Raw genomic sequence first — 24,531 nt, 5'->3', positions numbered from 1 at the left:
GAGAGCGAGAGACAGAGACAGAGAGAGACAGAGACAGAGAGAGAGAGACAGAGACACAGAGAGAGAGAGAGACAGAGAGAGAGGAGACAGAGACAGAGAGAGAGAGACAGAGACAGAGAGACAGAGACACAGAGAGAGAGAGAGACAGAGACAGAGAGAGAGACAGAGACACAGAGAGAGACAGAGAGAGAGACAGAGAGAGAGACAGAGACAGAGAGAGGAGACAGAGAGACAGAGACAGAGAGACAGAGAGAGAGAGAGAGAGACAGAGAGGAGACAGAGACAGAGAGAGAGAACAGAGAGAGAGAGACAGAGACAGAGAGAGAACGAGAGAGAGACAGAGACAGAGAGACAGAGACACACGAGAGAGAGAGACAGAGACAGAGAGAGAGACAGAGAGAGAGACAGAGACAGAGACAGAGACAGAGACAGAGAGACAGAGAGACAGAGAGACAGAGACAGAGAGACAGAGACAGAGAGAGAGACAGAGACAGAGAGAGACAGAGAGAGACAGAGACAGAGAGAGAGACAGAGAGAGAGACAGAGAGAGAGAGAGAGAGAGAGAGAGAGACAGAGAGAGAGAGACAGAGAGACAGCAGAGACAGAGACAGAGAGAGAGACAGAGAGAGAGACAGAGAGAGAGAGAGAGAGAGAGAGAGACAGACAGAGAGACTTCATGACATTGTGACTTTCAGATCGGTGTCTAACGCAGACATCTGTGGGCTCAATACAAGCGGGACGCAGCGGGGCGGGACTGCAGTCAGCTGGACTGAACTGACGCAGACTCTGACTTAAAGCAACATTATGTGGTCATTTTAACTTAACTTAAATCATTTAATACTACACTGACTTGTAACAGGGTGAATGGCGTCTCTGTCATCCCTACAAATCCCGGGCAGGACGTTTATCACGGCGTAAGTATGCAGCTGGTTTGCCAACCGCCATTAAACGCAAAAGAAGAAGAAAGTCAACAGCAGACTTAAAAAGGACATTTATGGCGGTATGTTTACAATAAAACTCCTGGATCTCATTCGCAATTACCGAGATCATTATGATGTCTCATTCAAATCACAACCTCCTTGAGTGTCGCCATGTTTGGTTTGTTTCGGTTGTGCAAAGAAGTTGTCAAGAAAGATCATCCGGTGTCGGTGAGGTGTGATCCGGCCCTGATCTGCCCCCTAGTGATTCCCATTTCATCCTCCAGGTACACGCAACGCACGTAGGCAAGTATGTGAACAATGCCGCTGTCTACGCCTACGCCTCGTTAAAAAGCAAGTATGTCGGGGGCTTACGAGCTCATGTGTGGGTTGCTGGCTTTGTTGGCTAGCTCGCCACCCAAGTTTCAAGCAACCTTATGCTGCTGCTTGTGTCGAGCCAGAGCTGGGCGAGCGGGCACCAAAACCTGGCTCAGCAGCCTCTCTATGGACGTAACGTTAGCTAACACCAGAGGAGAAGAGACCGAAGAGCACGGAGACGGAGCGAGAGGCTGCAGGACAGGCGCTTTACACTTCATCGCATTCACACACGCTGACGAGAGTAAGGCGCAAACCAATGGACACCGGGAGCAATCCGGGGTCCAGTGACAAGGACACTTCGACATGCAGACCGGAGGAGCGGGGATCGAACCACCGTCCTTCCAGTTAATGGACAACTGCTGGTTAAAGGTGCAACCGTCAGTGATGCCTGGTGTTCACAGTGTCTCTGCTCTCCTGAACGTCTCCAGAAAGTGTTTGTATTTGTATCTGAGCAGAAACTGACCTCGGTGATGTTGTTGTGGTCCACGTTGAGATTCTTCAGTGCTGGAAACATGGCTGTCTGAGACCCTGCAGAGAACAGGTTCAGACTTTATGGCTGGAGTTTTAGACCAAACGCTAGATAGGATGTGGATGTCTGGCTTGAGGGTGTGGTTAAATGTTTAAATCATATTTTTACCAGGAGCGGCGTCATCGAACCGAATGTCTGTCAGTCCGGTCTTGGACAAGCTCAGCTGCTCCAGTCTGCAACCAAACAGCGCAGAGTTTATTTCAGGAGCTTCAGATTGGTGTTTAAAAGTTTCATGGTCAAGAAACAAACTCAATTCTAGATAATCCAGAAATACTCATATGTATGTGCAATTATTTATAAGGAAAATTCAACAAGGGCCGCCCCCCCAAGAATATGGTATACTGTTTTTATATATTATAGATTATATTATGGTTCTTTATTAAAACAGACAAAGATAAGTATCATTACTTAATCATATATCATATATATACACATATAATCATAATCATATATTTCCTGGTACTGATCACATACGTGTCAGTTTTGTTGGTAATTGTTCTTATTTCTATTTTTTCTGCAACACCTGACTTTCTCCTCTGGGGATCAATAAAAGCTTATTTTATCTGTGCGGTTCAACATGTGCAGAAAGTTGTTGGTTATGGCTGTAGTCATATGAGAGGGGACCACTAACAGCATTTTTAAAGAAATGTTGCATAAGTCCATATAGATTGTATATTTTCATCTACCGGCTCGTGCAGTCTGACACCAACAAAAGGCACGAAGAAGAAGAGTGACAGCTGGCAAACATGAGGTAAACAATTCAATCTAAAAACTGCACGTAACAGAAACAGTAAACAGAAATTTGTTTTTGTGATAAAATACTTTTAAAAATACCGACTGGCTGTTTTTCATAGCTTTCAACTGCATTTCACAGTCGGTGAACACTAAAACACTACGTAGACCTGAAGATTAATTCATCACAATTCCATCTGATAAATACTTCATTAAAATATTTTTCTCAACTCTTAGATTGAACGCTCGGTCCTGTGAGACGCTGGGTACTGTACCTGGGCAGAGCAGCTATCCTGATCAGACTGTCCTGCACTACAGGGTTACTGGACAGACTGAGACTCTTAAGGGACTGCAGGACTCCGTCGGGCCTTTAAAACATCAAACACATCGGAAACGTTACACAGAGTAAAGCCTGAACGAATCAGAAGTAAGAATGAAGCAAACATGGAGGACGGCGTTACCTCTGCAGCTCTGTGATGTTGTTTTCTTCTACGCACAGATCCTCCAGCTGTGGCCACATGGGGGCGCATTCCAGGATCTGAGTCCAGCAGAGAGCCACAGATAATCAGTGTGATGTAAAAATAAAATATACACACCAGGACGAAGGATTTCTTAAAAACCAACAGGAAACAAAGTAGGGCGTTCACCGATGCTTTTATTTTGAAAGGTGACAGGAAGAGAGATTTGAAACTAGCACTGTAAATTTGGACATTTATCAACACGGAAAATACTTTAATCTAAAGTGATTAAAGTTTTATGTGAATCATTTCTGTAAGATAAATTACAGAAATAAATTAATTTTTCATGGACTATAAAAAACGACAATATAAAAAATATAGTTTATGTGAAATGTGATGGAAAACTTATTGTAGTAAATAAATAAACACTTATATTCAGAAATTATAAATAATATTTTAATATGTTTAATATGTCTATGAAGATTCTCAGTCATCCAGGTCATAGTTATCCAACGAAGGTTAAAATGAAGGGCAACTGGACTTGGTTGAAGCTACTGGAAGACGTTTTATAAAATAAAATGCAAATTCATTATTTAAAAATCATACAATGTGATTTTCTGGATTTTTGTTTTAGATCTCTCACAGTTGAAGTGTACCTATGATAAAAATTACAGACCTCTACATGCTTTGTAAGTAAACCTGCAAAATCAGCAGTGTATCAAATACTTGTTCTCCCCACTGTGTGTGTGTGTGTGTATATATACACACACACACACACACACACACACACACACACACACATACATATATACACACAACAAGTATATATAAAACAAGTATTTGAGAACCAATAAGAATATACAGATATAAATATCCGTTGCATTCGTTTCCTCTTGAGAGTGGAGATAACTACAGTAACTGTAAGCATTTCTAAACTGACCCTGGTGATGAAGAGGTGAGCACAGACTGATAGAGAAAGGTGTACCTGAGGCCAGGTGAGGTCGCAGCTATTGAGGGCAAGGACTTTGAGGCTGCAGAACGCCTGGCAGTGAGCCGACGGGTCGGACGGCAAACACAGTCTGTTGTTGCTGAAAAATAAGACAAGATGAAGAGTCCATTGGAAGGAGAGAATTCTTTCAATCACCTCAGAGGACATTACAATGACATATCTATTTCCTGGACTAACCTTAAACCAAGTCTTCACCCTAATGATTTACGTTATGGGGATCACAATGTGACTGTGCAAACTGATGTTTGTCCTCACAACATGAGTAATGAACACACACAGCTGTCCTCTGTACCTGAGCTGAAGTCCCTCCAGTTTGTCCAGCTGCTGGGTGACGGCAGCCACGTCCTCCCAGCTGGACAGCAGAGTCCCACTCAGGTCCAGCCACTGCACGTCTGATCACTGCTGTGAAGGAGTCACTCACTGAGCACGCTGACATTCACACAGACACGACCATCACAGTCAATCACATACAATCACCATAGATGAGCGACAAGCTCCGAAAATCACCTACAAGTCAGTGTCAATCAAAACAATCACCGACAAGCTCATACAATCACCGTCAATCAAAACAATCACCGACAAGCTCATACAATCACCGTCAATCAAAACAATCACCGACAAGCTCATACAATCACCGTCAATCAAAACAATCACCGACAAGCTCATACAATCACCGTCAATCAAAACAATCACCGACAAGCTCATACAATCACCGTCAATCAAAACAATCACCGACAAGCTCCAATAATCACCTTCAAGCTCCGACGATCACCGACAAGCTCATACAATCACTGTCAAGCTCCAATAATCACCTTCAAGCTCCGACAATCACCAACGAGCTCCAATAATCACCGTCAAGCTCCGACGATATCCGACAAGCTCATACAATCACTGTCGAGCTCCAATAATCACCTTCAAGCTCCGACAATCACCGACGAGCTCCAATAATCACCTTCAAGCTCCGACAATCACCGACAATCACCGACGAGCTCCAATAATCACCGTCAAGCTCCGACGATATCCGACAAGCTCATACAATCACTGTCGAGCTCCAATAATCACCTTCAAGCTCTGACAATCACCGACAAGCTCAGACAATCACAGATGAGCTCCAATAATCACCGACGAGCTCCAATAATCACCTTCAAGCTCAGACAATCACCGACAATCAATATCAATCACCGACAATCAATATCAATCACCGACAATCAATATCAATCACCGACAATCAATAACAATCACAGAAAGCTCCGACAATCAATATCAATCACCGACAATCAATATCAATCACCGACAAGCTCCGACAATCAATATCAATCACCGACAATCAATATCAATCACCGATAATCAATAACAATCACAGAAAGCTCCGACAATCAATATCAATCACCGACAATCAATATCAATCACCGACAAGCTCCGACAATCAATATCAATAACCGACAATCAATATCAATCACCAACAATCAATATCAATCACCGACAAGCTCCGACAATCAATATCAATCACCGACAATCAAAATCAATCACCGACAATCAATATCAATCACCGACAATCAATATCAATCACCGACAATCAATATCAATCACCGACAATCAATAACAATCACAGAAAGCTCCGACAATCAATATCAATCACTGACAAGCTCCGACAATCAATATCAATCACCGACAATCAATATCAATCACCGACAAGCTCCGACAATCAATATCAATCACTGACAAGCTCCGACAATCAATATCAATCACCGACAATCAATATCAATCACCGACAATCAATATCAATCACCGACAATCAATAACAATCACCGACAATCAATATCAATCACCGACAATCAATAACAATCACAGAAAGCTCCGACAATCAATATCAATCACCGACAATCAATATCAATCACCGACAAGCTCCGACAATCAATATCAATCACCGACAATCAATATCAATCACTGACAAGCTCCGACAATCAATATCAATCACCGACAATCAATATCAATCACTGACAAGCTCCGACAATCAATATCAATCACTGACAAGCTCCGACAATCAAATCAATCACCGACAATCAATATCAATCACCGACAATCAATATCAATCACCGACAATCAATAACAATCACAGAAAGTTCCGACAATCAATATCAATCACCGACAATCAATATCAATCACTGACAAGCTCCGACAATCAATATCAATCACCGACAATCAATATCAATCACCGACAAGCTCCGACAATCAATATCAATCACTGACAAGCTCCGACAATCAATATCAATCACCGACAATCAATATCAATCACCGACAATCAATATCAATCACCGACAATCAATAACAATCACCGACAATCAATATCAATCACCGACAATCAATAACAATCACAGAAAGCTCCGACAATCAATATCAATCACCGACAATCAATATCAATCACCGACAAGCTCCGACAATCAATATCAATCACCGACAATCAATATCAATCACTGACAAGCTCCGACAATCAATATCAATCACCGACAATCAATATCAATCACTGACAAGCTCCGACAATCAATATCAATCACTGACAAGCTCCGACAATCAAAATCAATCACCGACAATCAATATCAATCACCGACAATCAATATCAATCACCGACAATCAATAACAATCACAGAAAGCTCCGACAATCAATATCAATCACCGACAATCAATATCAATCACTGACAAGCTCCGACAATCAATATCAATCACCGACAATCAATATCAATCACCGACAAGCTCCGACAATCAATATCAATCACCGACAATCAATATCAATCACCGACAAGCTCCGACAATCAATATCAATCACCGACAAGCTCCGACAATCAATATCAATCACCGACAATCAATATCAATCACCGACAATCAATAACAATCACAGACAAGCTCCAACAATCAATATCAATCACCGACAATCAATATCAATCACCGACAATCAAATCAATCACCGACAAGCTCCGACAATCAATATCAATCACCGACAAGCTCCGATAATCAATATCAATCACCGACAAGCTCCGACAATCAATATCAATCACCGACAATCAATATCAATCACCGACAATCAATAACAATCACAGACAAGCACCAACAATCAATATCAATAACCGACAATCAATATCAATCACCGACAATCAAATCAATCACCGACAAGCTCCGACAATCAATATCAATCACCGACAAGCTCCGATAATCAATATCAATCACCGACAAGCTCCGACAATCAATATCAATCACCGACAAGCTCCGATAATCAATATCAATCACCGACAAGCTCCGATAATCAATATCAATCACCGACAATCAATATCAATCACCGACAATCAATATCAATCACCGACAAGCTCCGATAATCAATATCAATCACCGACAATCAAAACAATCACCGACAAGCTCCAATAATCACCTTCAAGCTCCGACAATCACGACAATCAAAACAATCACCGTCAAGCTCCAATAATCACCTTCAAGCTCCGACAATCAATATCAATCACCGACAATCAATATCAATCACCGACAAGCTCCGACAATCAATATCAATCACCGACAATCAATATCAATCACCGACAATCAAAACAATCACCGACAAGCTCCAATAATCACCTTCAAGCTCCGACAATCACCGGCAATCAAAACAATCACTGTCAAGCTCCAATAATCACCTTCAAGCTCCGACAATCACCGACAATCAAAACAATCACCGACAAGCTCCAATAATCACCTTCAAGCTCATACAATCACCGACAATCACCGTCAATCAAAACAATCACCGACAAGCTCCAATAATCACCTTCAAGCTCATACAATCACCGACAATCACCGACAAGCTCCAATAATCACCTTCAAGCTCCGACAATCACCGGCAATCACCGTCAATCAAAACAATCACTGTCAAGCTCCAATAATCACCTTCAAGCTCCGACAATCACCGACAATCAAAACAATCACCGACAAGCTCCAATAATCACCTTCAAGCTCATACAATCACCGTCAATCAAAACAATCACCGACAAGCTCCAATAATCACCTTCAAGCTCATACAATCACCGTCAATCAATATCAATCACCGACAAGCTCCAATAATCACCTTCAAGCTCATACAATCACCGACAATCACCGACAAGCTCCAATAATCACCTTCAAGCTCCGACAATCACCGGCAATCACCGTCAATCAAAACAATCACTGTCAAGCTCCAATAATCACCTTCAAGCTCCGACAATCACCGACAATCAAAACAATCACCGACAAGCTCCAATAATCACCTTCAAGCTCATACAATCACCGTCAATCAAAACAATCACCGACAAGCTCCAATAATCACCTTCAAGCTCATACAATCACCGACAATCAATATCAATCACCGACAAGCTCCGACAATCACCTTCAAGCTCATACAATCACCGTCAATCAAAACAATCACCGACGAGCTCCAATAGTCACCGTCAAGCTCTGACGATATCCGACAAGCTCATACAATCACTGTCGAGCTCCAATAATCACCGACAAGCTACGACAATCACCGACAATCAATATCAATCACCGACAATCAAATCAATCACAGACAATCAATATCAATCACCGACAATCAATATCAATCACCGACAAGCTCCGACAATCAATATCAATCACTGACAAGCTCCGACAATTAATATCAATCACCGACAAGCTCCGACAATCAATATCAATCACCGACAATCAAAATCAATCACCGACAATCAATATCAATCACCGACAATCAATAACAATCACAGACAAGCTCCGACAATCAATATCAATAACCGACAATCAATATCAATCACCGACAATCAAATCAATCACCGACAAGCTCCGACAATCAATATCAATCACAGACAAGCTCCGACAATCAATATCAATCACCGACAAGCTCCGACAATCAATATCAATCACCGACAATCAATATCAATCACCGACAAGCTCCGACAATCAATATCAATCACCGACAATCAATATCAATCACCGACAATCAAAACAATCACCGACAAGCTCCAATAATCACCTTCAAGCTCCGACAATCACAGACAATCAAAACAATCACTGTCAAGCTCCAATAATCACCTTCAAGCTCCGACAATCAATATCAATCACCGACAAGCTCCGACAATCAATATCAATCACCGACAATCAATATCAATCACCGACAATCAATATCAATCACCGACAATCAATATCAATCACCGACAATCAAAACAATCACCGACAAGCTCCAATAATCACCTTCAAGCTCATACAATCACCGTCAATCAAAACAATCACCGACAAGCTCCAATAATCACCTTCAAGCTCAGACAATCACCGACAATCACCGTCAATCAAAACAATCACTGTCAAGCTCCAATAATCACCTTCAAGCTCATACAATCACCGACAATCACCGACAAGCTCCAATAATCACCTTCAAGCTCATACAATCACCGTCAATCAAAACAATCACCGACGAGCTCCAATAATCACCGTCAAGCTCTGACGATATCCAACAAGCTCATACAATCACTGTCGAGCTCCAATAATCACCGACAAGCTCCAACAATCAATATCAATCACCGACAATCAATATCAATCACCGACAATCAAATCAATCACCGACAATCAATATCAATCACCGACAATCAATATCAATCACCGACAAGCTCCGACAATCACTGACAATCATCGTCCAGCTCTGACAATCATTGAAAATACCTCCTGGCAGAGGAACCCGTCTTCAAATGATTTAAACCAACACTGAGTAATTTCCCCGTAGACTAGAAGTCCTCACACACCAGACAGCCGATTGTCCACCGCAGATGAGTTTTGAGAATCAGCATGTTGACAGGACACGATGAACTACTGACACGAGCTTCAACTAATAGTAATTATAATTATTCATACATCTGCCAATTATTTTCTTGGTTAATTGTTCAATCCTTATTTTAAAGTATGTCTTGAAATATTTTCTTCCCCCTTCACTCTGTGTGTTTCCATCCACCTGTCTTTATGCACAAAAAAAAGCTCTGACGTCACATCGCTGTGTCCCCTTCTTCTTCTGCGATGGTTTAACAGCAGCAACTGGAGAATCAGCTCCATAAGCTTTAATCTCCATCAACCAATTAGCTTTGCACTGTGTTCACAGCAGCAGTGGATAGAAAGAAGCATTCATTCACATTTTCTCAAAATGTTACAGTCACAGTTATTTTGTTTGTTTGTCCGACCAACAAATCCTCACAATTTAGAAGCTTGAACGTGTTTTTTCGGCATCAAGACAGACTTTAGGCCTGAAAACTAAAAATATCCTCAGGAACACCAACATTCACATCACCTCAATGACAAGAAGTAAGAACTCTGCAAAAAGATACTCGGCGTTGTTTTCCTGATTTCTCCGTCGGCTCCAGGCCCGTTTACTTCAGAGCGGCTCAGCAACACTGTTGGAAGACTCTCAAAACTGTGGAGACAAAAGGAAAAGAAGCACAGTGTCATCAGTCAAAGGAAATAGATCCTCACAGCCTCTCCTGTTTAATAATGTTACCTCCTCGTCAGTGATACTTCGCTCTCTCCACAGCTGTGAATCCAGAGGCAGAACATGATTCATCTGTAACTTACAGAGTCTTTGCCCTGATGTACAGTAACTCTCACATTAAAGCCAGGATTATAATAAGAGGCGTCTCAACCACAGACGGTATAAAGAAGTGGACGTAGCCGCGGCGACATCTCCTGTTGGCTTGTGGCCCGCCGTTTTGAAACCTGGAGTTTGGCATCTCGGGTTTTTGGAACCAGACAAAATTAACTGTGATATTAACTAGAAAAACTGACTTAAACCAAAATGTACTAAAAGGAATAATGAACAGCCAACTCATTACAGTGTCCTTTAGTACAACCGAACCCGAATTGATAATAATATTAATAAGATTGATTCATCGTTTCAGTAATTTTTTTAAGCAAAATATGAAATATTTGCTTCATCTTCTTAAATATGAGGATTTCATGATAGTGAATGAAGAGTCTTTGGGTTTTGGACTGTTTAAATACGTCACTTTGTGCTCTGGAAAATTGTGACGGTCATTTTTCACAGTTTCTTGACATTTTATAGACTTTATAAACAGCACTTTATAAACCGTTCTGTAAATGTCTGGCTATTTGGTATATTATCACAATAAAACCAAAATAATCCATCTGACTCTTATCAATGTGCTGGAAAATGGATTAGTGTCATTAAGTCAGAGCATATTAATGAGGAAAATATTTGTTTACTACCTATTTGACGGAGATGGTGATGAGCGTCGTACCTGCGCTCCTTGATATTCCCCCACTTGAGCTTCTTGGAGGAGATGGAGATCTCCTCCCTCAGCACCTCCTCCGAGTCCACCTGGTACACCTGCTGCACGGCGGTTAGGAAGTCCACGCCAAAGCTCGCCTTCGCTGGACGGACGAAAGAGCCTCCTTTAGGGTGTCTGAAGCAGTGGAGAGGAAACAGTTACTCACTTCAGATGATCACATTTTTAAGTTAAATCATAAATGAAAGGATTGTTTTCACTGTGGAGTGATTCTTATTCTATTTGTTGAATCTACCAAATATCACAAACAAGCACGTCATTTGTTATCAGACTACATATAAACACAGAAATTCACATATTTGGGGAGAAATTAAATTGTTTTAAAACCCACTGAGCTTTAAGTAAATCTTTACATCCTCACAGGAACCCTCCAGAGGGTCCTCACCTTCTGCCAATGAAAAGCTTTGATAATTAACTACACGGGAACGTCTGCGTGTGGATTAGAGCCGTAACGGTTCTGAAACCGAGACCTGCAACATAGCACACACCTAGCTTAGCACCTAGAAAAAGAGAAACTTTACTGAGTGCGAGATCAAGATGCTGATCACTGAGGTGGAGCTGAGAAGAAATATTTTAACATGATGGTTTGAAATCTGGGATCAACAACAAACACAAACCGACGGAGTGTCACAATGGCAGTCAGCGCAATGCCACAAACCCCACAGACCAAACCAACTGGTACATCTGCAGCGGTGCGTTCACTGTCGCTCCGTGCTTGTAAGATTTGCACCGTGTCATTGTCATGTAACGTGATAACATCTCTCTCTATGTGTCTCTGCAAAATGCTAAAATGTGTCGCCAAGTATACTTTGGCAACTGTTAATATACCTGGACAGTAAAGTACATGTCGAAAACACTGTAGTTAAAGTTGTGACGGCCTATTTTTTGTAAAAATTATACAACACATCTATTTTATTGTCTTCCAACTGTCACGTGTGACATGTGACTATTTTAACACAATCATGATTGAGAGATCATGCCTGCAAGTTAGACTAGTTTTATTAACCCAGGGTGGATGATAATAATAATAATGTTCCTCCTCCCAGCAAAAACAGGGGAAAACCCCCCAGATATTAACCGAACTGTGGATTTGGATATTCATTACGCCCCTAAAGTGGATAATAATTTGTCAAATTTCAGCATGTGGCATCAAAGTGGTAATTACCTGCAGGTAAAATACTGAAGTCCGTCGTGGCTGCCGTCGTGTTTGCCTCTCTCTGGGTTATCCCACTCGACGCCGAGCCACAGCCCTGAACACACAAAGCATGTTTCATTGACCTCTATTTATACTATACATCTTCTTCAACACTAATGATGAAAGTCACATAATGCATAGGTTTTTAAGAGAGTATAAAAAGTGAACAAAAGTTAACATTCAACATTTAATAACATATATATATATAACAACTCTCTCTCTCTCTCTCTCTCTCTCTCCTTCACCCCAACCGGTCGAGGCAGATGGCCGCCCACCCTGAGCCATGGTTCTGCTCGAGGTTTCTGCCTCTTAAAAGTAAGTTTTTCCTTGCCTCTGTCTCCTAGTGCTGCTCTTGGTGGGAACTGTTCGGCTTCTGTAAATAACATCACAGAGTACGGTCTAGACCTGCTCTTTTATGAAAAGCACTGTGAGATAACTGTTGTTGTGATTTGGCGCTATATAAATAAAACTGAATTGAATTGAATATATGTACCTATGGTGTAGAAATCCTTATAAGACTAAATAAATAAGATTAACTGGCTTTTTATTGTGTCTGTAGATGTTGACAAAAACTAAGTAAAGACAGGCAAAACACATATTTTATGAAAGAATTGTAAATCAGGAGGTTGCACCAAAATATTGTTTGATTGGTGAGATCTTGTACAATAAACTCATAAATGTAGATTTCTTAATACAACATTTTAATTCTTTTCAAAAGTAAAAGCTGTTTTATTGAAATTCTCAAGAATCAGTGGCCTAACATTACAGTTATGCTCTGATGCTAGCAGGGCTGTTTTGCTAAATCTCTTGTTTATTTCAATGGGCGTGACTGACTAAACCTTGTGGGGAAGACACCTTCTGCCAAACTCCATTTAAAAAACGAGCCTTTTATCGCTGCTTTATTTATAAACATGTCTTAAGATATTTACATTGACTTCACAACCAGTTCGGACTGTGAATCGTCCACCTGACACCCCGGGTATTGTTGTTGTTATTATTTTTACCTGCTGTCGGCGGCACCGGGCCCACGTACCGCACCGTGGCCCGCTCCCCGCCGCAGGACACCCGCCTGCCCACCGCCTCCGCCGGCACCTCCGGTTCAGTCTGGTCAACTCCCATCTGAGCCTCCCGCTGAGGAGAGAAACCCAGAGATCAATAACGTGCAGAGGCAACACACGTCAGGTTAGCTCACCCTGTACTCCTGTTGAAACGGTTCACATTATGCACGTCGGACGCGCCAGATAAGTTAGTTGCGTTACTTCGCGGATATATAGATATAGATATAGATATATAGATGGATAGATAGATATAAAACAGGTCTAATGAAAACTAACACGGGAAAACTATAACTACCAACATGCCTGTGAGGTTTAAAGATGCAGTTTCTGAGTGTTTGAGCTTCTGATCTCCCCAAAAACCAAAACATGTGACGTCTTCTGGCTCGCCGGAAGTGACCGATTTCATTGTTGCACACATTTCCGCACAAAACATTTCCAAAATAAAACAGTAATAATACGCTTCTCCCCTCATAAAGCTAAAATATGGAACGACAGGTACTTATGTAAGAGGAAAATATTATTTTATATAGATTGGATGGAAAAAGGAGTTTGGGCTATACTACATTTAATGGATGAATATGGGAATATGTTAGGTCATGATGATTTTAAAACAAAATTTAATTTGGATTGCTCATTTAGACAATATTCTCTAGTAGTCAATGCCATTCCCAAGGCTTTGATAAACCAGATAAAAGGAATGTTACAATACTCTGCTGTGATTCCTACATCTGCAAATCTCTTTGTTGATAAGTACAATTTCTTAGATAGTAAATGTGATAAAAAAAAATTTGAGGTCATTAATGACAAAAGAATGTTTTCCTCTTCCTGTGAAAACAAAGGTTTTGTCTGAAAGACTTTCAAGAGTTGACACTGTTAAGGTTTGAACTAGATTTTTTATCATTTCCGTTGTTTCCTAAAATGAAAGAGGTTCAAAACAATTAATGATATTTATCCATGTAATGAATTCTTAAGAGTAAGATTTAATTTAGATTGTAATGTATGTACATTTTGTCAGACTGATATCGAATCTCAGCAACATCTTTTCTATTCAATTCAGTTTTATTTATATAGCGCCAAATCACAACAACAGTTATCTCACAGCACTTTTCATAAAAGCAGGTCTAGACCGTACTCTGTGATGATATTTACAGAAGCCCAACAGTTCCCACCAAGAGCATTTCTACAGCTGTCATGTTATTAAATTGTTGTGTGACAGAATATATGATTGGTTAGGTACAAAGAATGTAATACCTGTGTTTGATTTCCATAATGTGAACTTTGGTTGTTTTATGGAAAACAAAAATACTGAGTTCTTGTGTAATAGTATCTTCATCATAGCAAAATGTTATATTCATAAGTGTAGATTTTTTAAAGCTACACCAAGTTTTAATCCATTTATTAATAATTTGAAGATTTTGTTTCGGTCATTGAAAATACTGGAAAAGTGCCTTAAGATTCTCTGAGTTACTTTCATTGTATTTTGATTAAATCCCTTTAATTTATTTTATTTTTATTAATTTATATATTTTTATTGATTATTTTACTTAGTTTTTATTTTTTTATTTATTTTCTGTTTCTTGCTGCTTAGTTGTAATGTTAGGTCTATGTAACGTTACAATGATGCCTGTTTGTTTACTGAGGATGCAAATAAATTGATTGGGGGAAAAAATATATTATATAATATATTGTTTTTCTTCATCTTTCTTCTTCTTCTGCTCCATGTGGATGTACGTCAGTTTAGACGCTTCTAGGCGTATTACTGCCTCAATAAGTCACTTTAACAATAATGTTATTGCTTTATCGTGTGAGAACTTTACTAGTACATTTACAGTCAAGTCTCACACGTCCTTCTTACTGGGTTAGGGTAACGTTCCTTCTGCAAAATGTTTCTAAGAACTCTGTTGGTACATTTATCAACACAAGAGTCAATTCCATCCATGCAAAGCCGCCTCAGCCCAGGAGGAGCCTCTGAGTACAGAATGTTTTCTTTAATCAATGATCTGAAAGGGATTGGTATAGTTTTGATCACTCTATCATAGTATTTGACAGAATATTAGAGTTCAAATTTTGTACTAAACTTTTCATGCTGTAACATTTTTTAAATTCTCATCCATAAAAGGAGCAACAGCCCCAAACCCCTTTAGATCTCCAGTCCTCCATGGACACAGATTTAAGCAACATGTTTCTGTTCTTCCACACTGGTGTTTATGTGGTGTGAAGTTGTTTTATATTTTTTTATATCCATATATTCATTATATTGTTGTTCTATCCTTACAAATGACAATTCTACAAATATTTAACCTCCTTTTCAAACTTTATATTTGTGGCTGCAGGGGACAATCATGTCACATTTAGCTAGATTCAAGTGTAGCTGTAAGCCCGAGGCCTTAGAGAACTGGCTAATAGTCTGTAACACCAAAATTGTTTCATCTGCCAATTGACATAACATAACATTACTGTTTTAGAGCAGAACAGATAGCATCTCTGCAAACCATTTCAAACAATAATGATGAGCTGCTATCCCCCTCTAAGGCTCCATCCACACAACTCCATTTTTGTTTAAAAACAGAGTTTTAAAACAAATTCAATCTCCGTCCACACCAGTGTTTTAGCTGCGTATCAAAGTTGATCTCCGTCTATATTAAAACGACTGAAAACGCACATCTAGTGGCCATTCATGTACACTGGGCATGTGATGTAAACATGAAGCAGATGGTCTGTTCTGTAGTTACAGACGATTTGGCGAAACAATAAAGTACTACAGATGAAGAACCACACCAGGTTTATTTAGCATGGACCAGTAACGAGCTGGGACTGTTACTGAATGTAACATGGGAGTTAAAAGTGGCGGAGGCGGTGGAAAACAGACTGGGAGTCGTCGCAAAGTAAACGCGACATGCACGGTACAAGCGTAGGCTGTAAGGGTTATTTGCACGGAACAAAATATTTTAATAAAAATACCAAATCAAAACTCTGTCAGTAGCGTCGTGTTTCTGCTTTGCATGACTGGTAAGACCCAATCAGAGAGCCGAACGTGAGCATCTGCGTCATCATTTCCTCCGTTTTTGCCCACCCGCACTGAAACGCTACCTGGAGTTTTAAGTCTTCGTTTTCGCCGTTTTAGTCTGGACGGGAGGTGCAAAACGCAGCAGTGTGGACGAGGTCTTAATCTCAAATCTTGAACAGATGCCGTGTCTTAGAGCTATAGAACTAGTCCTTTGGGGTCCAGGTTTAATTTGGCATGTTTAATCAATTTTTGTGTAGTCATTTTCTCACTGTAGAGTGGATAATCATCAACTTCGAACTAAACTTTGGGATAAGGTTTGTTGAGCTCCAAAAAACACATTAACACACATTTTGCTGATCTGTTCACACAAATAATACTGAAACCAAATTAACTCCAAACAGCAGCTTCCTGTTTGTGAATTTGACGGTAAATTACAAGACACACTCATGTGGAACTGGAACAGATACAAGTCTTCCGTACTCTTCAGGCCTATTGAGCAATATTGTATACAGTGTGAAATTACTGAAGCTGGTTTATAAGACGAGACATTCCTTAGCCTGTTAACTTGCACATCAAATCTAAATCTGAAAGCTGATAGAAATCTTTCCTGCAGCTCACATTACAACAGGCCATTTAGCTTGTGGCTTTTCAGTTCTGTCTTCATATGAGCAGACTTCCAGTTATGTCTGTGTGACGGGTTTTTATCCATCAGGTCAGCAGAAAGCTTTTCAGTAAAGTGTGCAGAGTTGATGAAGTCCTATCATGTAATGCCTAAAGAGTCAGAGTTCCACCAGAAAATATAAGATGTTAGTTAGGAAGGGATCAGTGGACCAAACGTTTCCTTGATGTTTATTGCAACCAAATGGGTTTTTCTGTCTGAGGAGAAGGAAATTACACCTGTGAGCTCTGAATAGAGCTGAAATTTATGGAAGCCCTAAGCAGCCATCGATTAACTCTGTTTTCCCGTGATAACAGGATCATTTTCTCAAGATCTCAAGATGACAAAATAGAAGTTTAACACAGTGGTTGGCGCAAACGTTTCTTAATAATAATTTCAATTTGATATCATTGGTTAGCTCAGAGTGCAGGGTTTTGTGTTTAATCCTCATGGAAAACCTTATTTTTTAAGTCGTAAATCTGTGTAGCTACTGGTCCCAAGAAACAATGGCCACGCATCATACAGATGTCTTTTGAAGATTTATTTTATCTGACTCTCTCCTTCGTCAGCAGACACCGTGAAAACTACAAGAAAATAAAAGACACAGAGCTTAAACCTTAATCTCACATTCACTTTAAGGCCTCTCAAGCTAGTGTCCACTGATACACAGGCCCAAACACGTTAGCACAAGCAAAGTGCAAAGAAATCACATAATATAACCAAACAGAAAGTAGTATGAAGTATTGTCCATGTAAAGCACACCAACAAGTACCAGACACAAAAGTAAACAAATGGAAGGCCTCTTGAACCAAGTGCACAGTACGGTTGTTTGGGGCTGTATGTTGTTCCTCTGCATCCACATTGTCTCTTACCCATAATGCCATGGTTATGCCCTTATCTTAACTCTGGTCATGTGACCCATTTCCCATTACTCTGTTGTTAGGCTACTTGACATTTGACATTATTTAAAATTACATTTTAAGACACATTTTTTATGAACATATATATATATATATATATATATATATATATATATAACATCTTACGTCACGTGTTTTCCTTTTTTAAATGGCTGTATGAACTGAACGTTTGTTGAACTTACACATATACAAAATAAACATTTCAATTAGACATGTCCTTGAGACAGTTACAATCTGTCTCGTTCTGTTGGCCTCCGTTTGTCCTCCTGTTTCCTCCTAACGTATTGTAAAATAAAATAAATAGCTACAGTTGACAAATGAATTTCTGTTTAATCAAATGTATTTTTTAAAACATGAATAACATTAACAATTTAACTGATATATGTTGTTGTTTAGTCCACTCCTACTGCAGCTGCAGAACATCATGGAGCTGTTTCACTAATTCAGTGTTTAATGTATAAGCTCATTGGTTAGGACAGCCTGTCTCCTGTACTCGATGCCCCTCCACTTGTTGAACGCCCTTCTGAGTTTGGATGAGGAGGTTTACATGACTGATTTTCCCCCTCTGTCTGTCTCTAGTATATTTTATGTTTAGAACTGATTCATGTTCTTATCTCACTGAATGTTTATCTGTTTATGTAACTGACTGTAACCTGTCTCGGGTTCCATAACTCCTGGGATTAATGTTGGTTCATTACAATACACAGAAAAACCTTTATAAGCAGGTTCTAGATATCTGAACTCTGGACATTACTGAAATTTATAAACAGCAGTATTACTTTCTTATTTATAGAATTGATACTTAATTGTGCTCTGTCTCATTTTCACCTTTCTTTCTTTACCTCATTTTAATTCATTTAAAATTCTCTTTATTGCATGATGACTATTTTGTGTTTCAAGGGAACAAAAGAGAAAAAATAAAACATAACTGGTTATACTCAGTATTCTGTACACCTAAACCTGCTTGTTACAGTTTGCGGGTTCATTTATCTGTTTATTAATTGATAGAAGAAAAAAGGAATATGACAAAATGTACCTTTAAAAGCTGCGAGACCAGCCTGAAGGAGTTCCTACACCACTGTCTGATGTTTTGTCTTCTGCATCCAAACCTGAAATATGACAAGTGATAACATGCAGCAGGGTGATGATGATCTCCAGCAGGAAAAAGGAGAGGTGTGAACATGTAAATGATGCATCACAGAAATACTGAAAACTCAGACAAGGTTAGCGGGACAATGAACCGTCACTCCTCAACAATTATTTGACTAAGAAATGTGATCCGCTCATGTTAAATGGCCGCAGTGATGTCACACCTGCTGATGGTTTCTTCTGCTTTCCTCTTATTATTTGTTTCTCTTCTAGAGAAACCCTGATTTTAAAAATGTAATCAAACTTGTGAAATCTGTTCTAATAATGATGCTTCTTCATTTATAGAATTTGCACAAGATTTGTTCTGCAAACTGTCTGACAAATCATATAACAATATTCTGTATATATAGCCAATATATATATATATCATCAACATACACACATATATATAACACAGAGTATGTAAATATATTTAGAAACTATATGGAGAGCTGAAGTTTAGGTAACAGGTTTAAAACTTCAACAAAGCAACAGGTGTCTGTGCATGTACGCCACGGAGCGCTGCGAGATGGCCGAAAGCAGGGTGAGGCGAAGCACAAAAACAGTACTGGAGCTCTGGTTTACTCAGAGCATTCAAAACAGTCGCCTGCCCACTGGGAATTTTCAAATAACCAGATATAATTGGTGTTTAGTGTTGTAGCTGTCCTGGGACGGCGCAGGTGTACGACCACCAGCTTGTAACTGGAGGGGAAACTGTTGGTTCCACTGCCTGTGACTTGTCTTTGGTTACACAGGAGACCTTTTATCAATAATCTTATTGACACAACACATGAAACTCTTTTTCATATCTCAGCTGTCCTCACTTACTGGAAAACTATGAACATCAGCCAGTAAAAAGGTTTGAAGTTAGAACGTCAGGAGCGTTTCCTACATATAGGGACGTCTAAACAGAAGCAACAGTTTCTTTTTTCTTCCTTTCTTTACCTCATGTTCTTTATTCCATTCTGATTGTTTTCATTCTCTCTTTGTTACGCAATAAAATGGGGGAGAAGCATGGGGGAGGGTCGTTGCAGGTTTGGGGCTGCATTTCTGCAGAGAGAGTTTGGGTGCTTGGTCATAAATTCATTCTGCAGCAGGACAGATTTTAAAGTTTGATCAGATTTTCTAAATCCCGATTCCTCAGGAAGAGAAATTAGTAATAAATGGAAAGCAGAAGAAAACATCAGCAGGTGTGAGAGTTAATTCAGTCTGTTGTTCTGATGTACTTTACATACACTGTGTTCATTTCTTTGTAGGCAGCTTTGTATTCAAAGCACAAATCATCAAACTATATATAGAACTCAGGCAGGTCAGGTTTTTCTTACATTACCTCTTTTGTTCTACATGTAAATTATTTTCTTTAAAGAAAACAGAATTGCCCTGGAGGTGTACAGTGTACAGTGTACTGCGGTTAGAACAGTAAGAAATATTCATATTTTATTGCGTAACAAAGAGAGAATGAAAACAATCAGAATGGAATAAAGAACATGAGGTAAAGAAAGGAAGAAAAAAGAAACTGTTGCTTCTGTTTAGACGTCCATATATGTAGGAAACTCTCCTGACGTTCTAACTTCAAACCTTTTTACTGGCTGATGTTCATAGTTTTCCAGTAAGTGAGGACAGCTGAGATATGAAAAAGAGTTTCATGTGTTGTGTCAATAAGATTATTGATAAAAGGTCTCCTGTGTAACCAAAGACAAGTCACAGGCAGTTAAAGGTTGTGGAGGTATTCATTTATCTGGCTGTCTGGAGTCCAATAAGAGTCTTAAACGTAACATGATGACACTTCTGTTCTACAAGCTCTATGTTTGTGTTGTTACCCATAGTGAATGTGTCGGCCTGCACTTTCTCCTGATTCATTTTCATGTTAAAATGGTGGTTAACAGTTCACCTTCATGTAAAAATGTTGTTGTTGCAATAAACATCAAGGAAGCAGAGTGTGTTGGAGATAACAAAAATATGGATTTGTGTTTAGTTTAGAAAAAAAGGAGGCATAATCAAGAAATGTGTTTAAGCAATTGATAAAAACTGTACTGTAGGTCAGCACAAACAGCAAGTAAAAAGGTATGAAGTTAGTAACTTTGTGAGCATTTTCATCATTCCTAGTCATCCACATCTTCTTTATACCAATTTTTTTTATTTTCTATGATTTTTATTCTTGGTTAACTCTTTATTACACAATACAATATTTAGATTTCTTACATGGCAAAATTGTATTGAAGAGAAGGAGAGAAGCAGATGAAGTGAAATGTATAACTGTTGTAACCACAGTATACTGTTCACCTGCAGTTCAAAGCTGCTGCACAATCAGCGTGTTACTTTGTTACAATTCAAGTTTTCTTTACAAAATAAAAAAGCTCATGTCAGAAATTTTACCTTTGAACGCTGCATGACAACAATGACCTGCGTGACTTTTAGTTTGATACTTTGTGTTTTGCATTCAAACCTGCTTCTAAAGAAATGAAGGCAGGCGTGAACACAGAGTTTGTAAAGTACATCAGAACAACAACAGGATGGACATACTGTGCAGATGTTTTAGGCAGGTGCTTTCAAAAACAGACACATTAATAAAACATATTTATCAATTAACGAAATGCAAAGTGAGTGAACAGAAGAGATATCTGGTGTGACCACCCTCTGCCTCAGTTCTTCTGGGTTCACTTGCACATAGTTTCTGAAGGAGCTCTGCGGGCAGGTCGGCCCAAACCTCTTGGAGAACCCCCCTCAGTCCTTCTGTGGATTCAGGCCGCCTCAGTTTCTTCTCTCTCTTCCTGTGATCCCAGACAGACTCCATGATGTTGAGATCAGCACCCCTTGTTCTTCTTTAAGTTGAAGATATGACTTTCGCTGTATGTTTGGGGTCGTTGTCCTGCTGCAGAAGGAATCAATCAATCTGCTGCCATTTTTACTGTGCATAGTTTTGCCTCTTGGCCTTGGATATAAATGGTCTTTTTAGACCTTTTCAGTCAGGTTTTCGTCCATCTCACAGCACTGAAACTGCTCTTCTGCGTGTGGTTAACGACATTATTTTGTCCAAGGATTCAGGGTTGATAAACATCTTGATGCTCCTCGATCTAAGCGCTGCTTTTGACACAGTCTGCGATCAACTACTTATTTCTCGGCTTTCTGATATCGGCATCACTGGTTCCGCTCTTTCCTGGCTTATTTCCTATATCAGCGACAGAAAGTATTATATCAGCATACAAGGTCATAATTCTGCCACTATTTCACTTACACAGGGTGTTCCTCAAGGTTCAGTTCTTGGTCCACTATTGTTCATCATCTATATACACCCACTTGGTAACATCATACGCAGGCATGGACTTCAATTCCATTGCTATGCTGATGATGTCGAAATTTATTTCACCACCAGCTCCAATAGGCCATCCCTGCCTGACTCACTCACTGCATGTATCAGGGACATCAAGCATTGGATGTCCCTTAACTTCCTCAAATTAAATGATAATAAAACTGAGATATTACTGATCAGCTCTGCTGCCTCAGTCAAAAGGATGGAGGAGTCCTTCCATATTGATGGTTTCCATATTAAGCCTTCATCACTGACTCGTAACCTCAGTGTCTTATTCGACTCAACTCTATCTTTTGGCTCTCATATTTCTTCTCTTGTTAAAAACTCTCTTTCATTGCTCATCTAAGATCTTCTCTCACTAGCTGATGCTTAAAATCTTAATCCATGCATTAATCACATCACGTCTGGATTATTGCAATGCTTTATTTCTTGGTCTTCCCAAAAAACTTATTGCAAGATTACAGTATGTTCAAAACTCAGCAGCAAGAGTTCTCACCTCCACCAGGCGTTCTGCTCACATTACCTTCACTTGCTACCCGTGGCATCACGTATCCACTTTAAGGTATTGTGTCTAACATTTAAGGCATTAAATGGTCTTGCACCCCCATATTTGTCTCATCTACTTTTCACCTACCGCCCTGCATGGTCTCTCAGATCAACTGAACTTGTTTTATTGTCCATCCCTCGTTTCTGGTTGTCTACAGTAAGTGGAAGGTCATTTAGTGTTAATGCTCCAAAATTATGGAATTCACTGCCCCTTTCACTTCGAAATATTTCATCTGTGGCTACATTCAAGACACAGTTAAAAACATATCTATTTAACATGTATTTTGTTTAAATGTGACTATATGTATCCTATGTGATTGTAAGTTGTGTGTCAGTGTGTAAATTTATCCTTGTAAAGCGACCTTGAGCTCTGGAAAGGCGCTATATAAATAAAACTTCTTCTTCTTGTTTTCAACGTGGAGGCTTTTTTGGCCCCATGTCTCCCACGTAGGCCACTTCTGACCAAACTTCTCCGGACAGTAGATGGTGGTCCAGCTGTTTTCTGCAGCTCTGAGCTGATGGCACAGCTGGACATCTTCTGACCGTGAAGGGAAGTTAGCATGATGTGTCTTTCATCTGCTGCAGGAAGTTTCTTTGGCTGACCACTGCATCTACTGTCCTCAACGCTGCCTGTTTCTTTGTGCTTCTTCACAAGAGCTTGGACAGCACATCTGGAAACCCCTTGAAACGTCTGCCTGGGAGAGACCTTGCTGATGCAGTATAGCCACCTTGTGTCTGGTTGCTGTGCTCAGTCTTGCCATAATGGAAACTGTCTTCAGCAGCCTCACCTTGCACGAGTCTTTCCAGGTCCCACCGTCTCAGAATAGTTCAGAAGTGTTCGGTTCATGGTGTAAAATCAATGTTTTTATTTGTTTATTTTGCGTAATACAAATCAGTCACAGCCACTTAAAGACAAAATATAGTCCAGTGAGGACAGAGCAAGGACAAACAAGGTGCAAATTACAAGCGCAAGTATAAACTTCATGAACATGAAAATTAGTTTTATGGAAATAAATAAACAAATAACTAAAAGACAGAAATGGAAAAGAAAAAAGAAACAACACAAACTATTACATGAGTGTCTAAAGTGTCCTTAGATTAAACTATCTTCATTGAATCTAAATAAAGAGACAGCTCTTTCAAAAAATCAGTGAACTGTAGGTTGTTTCTTAGAAATTTACAGTTGAGTAAAAAATATTTCTCTAGACTGAATTCCAACTTTCCCTCTTCCATTATATGACCCAATCTAACATCACTATAAGTTACTCTGTAATATTCAATTGTAAAAATCCTCCGAAATTACTTGGATGCATTGCAGGAGAACATTAGATATTTAATTG

At 39.6% G+C, this 24,531-nt stretch overlaps 1 protein-coding gene across 1 annotated transcript in view; it reads right to left on the bottom strand.

Moving 5' to 3' along the window:
• Positions 1 to 14,028, bottom strand: part of tbce (tubulin folding cofactor E) — a 19,597-nt gene extending 5,569 nt beyond the window's left edge. Inside the window, 11 exon segments of the mRNA XM_038700121.1 lie at positions 1,523 to 1,823; positions 1,933 to 1,997; positions 2,832 to 2,924; positions 3,018 to 3,094; positions 4,000 to 4,102; positions 4,316 to 4,415; positions 10,395 to 10,480; positions 11,322 to 11,486; positions 12,535 to 12,619; positions 13,569 to 13,695; positions 13,926 to 14,028. Of these exon segments, the coding sequence (XP_038556049.1) occupies positions 1,523 to 1,823; positions 1,933 to 1,997; positions 2,832 to 2,924; positions 3,018 to 3,094; positions 4,000 to 4,102; positions 4,316 to 4,415; positions 10,395 to 10,480; positions 11,322 to 11,486; positions 12,535 to 12,619; positions 13,569 to 13,683 (1,190 nt within the window). The 5' untranslated portion in view covers positions 13,684 to 13,695; positions 13,926 to 14,028.
• Between the last annotated feature and the right edge of the window lie 10,503 nt (positions 14,029 to 24,531).

This window comes from Micropterus salmoides, unplaced genomic scaffold, assembly GCF_014851395.1.
Source record: "Micropterus salmoides isolate LMB-PRFRI ecotype aquatic unplaced genomic scaffold, ASM1485139v1 Ms_hic_scaffold_1, whole genome shotgun sequence".
Taxonomy (NCBI): Eukaryota; Metazoa; Chordata; class Actinopteri; order Centrarchiformes; family Centrarchidae; genus Micropterus; species Micropterus salmoides.
The sequence above is the reverse complement of the archived record's forward strand: the minus strand, read 5'-3'. Positions and strand labels throughout refer to the sequence as shown.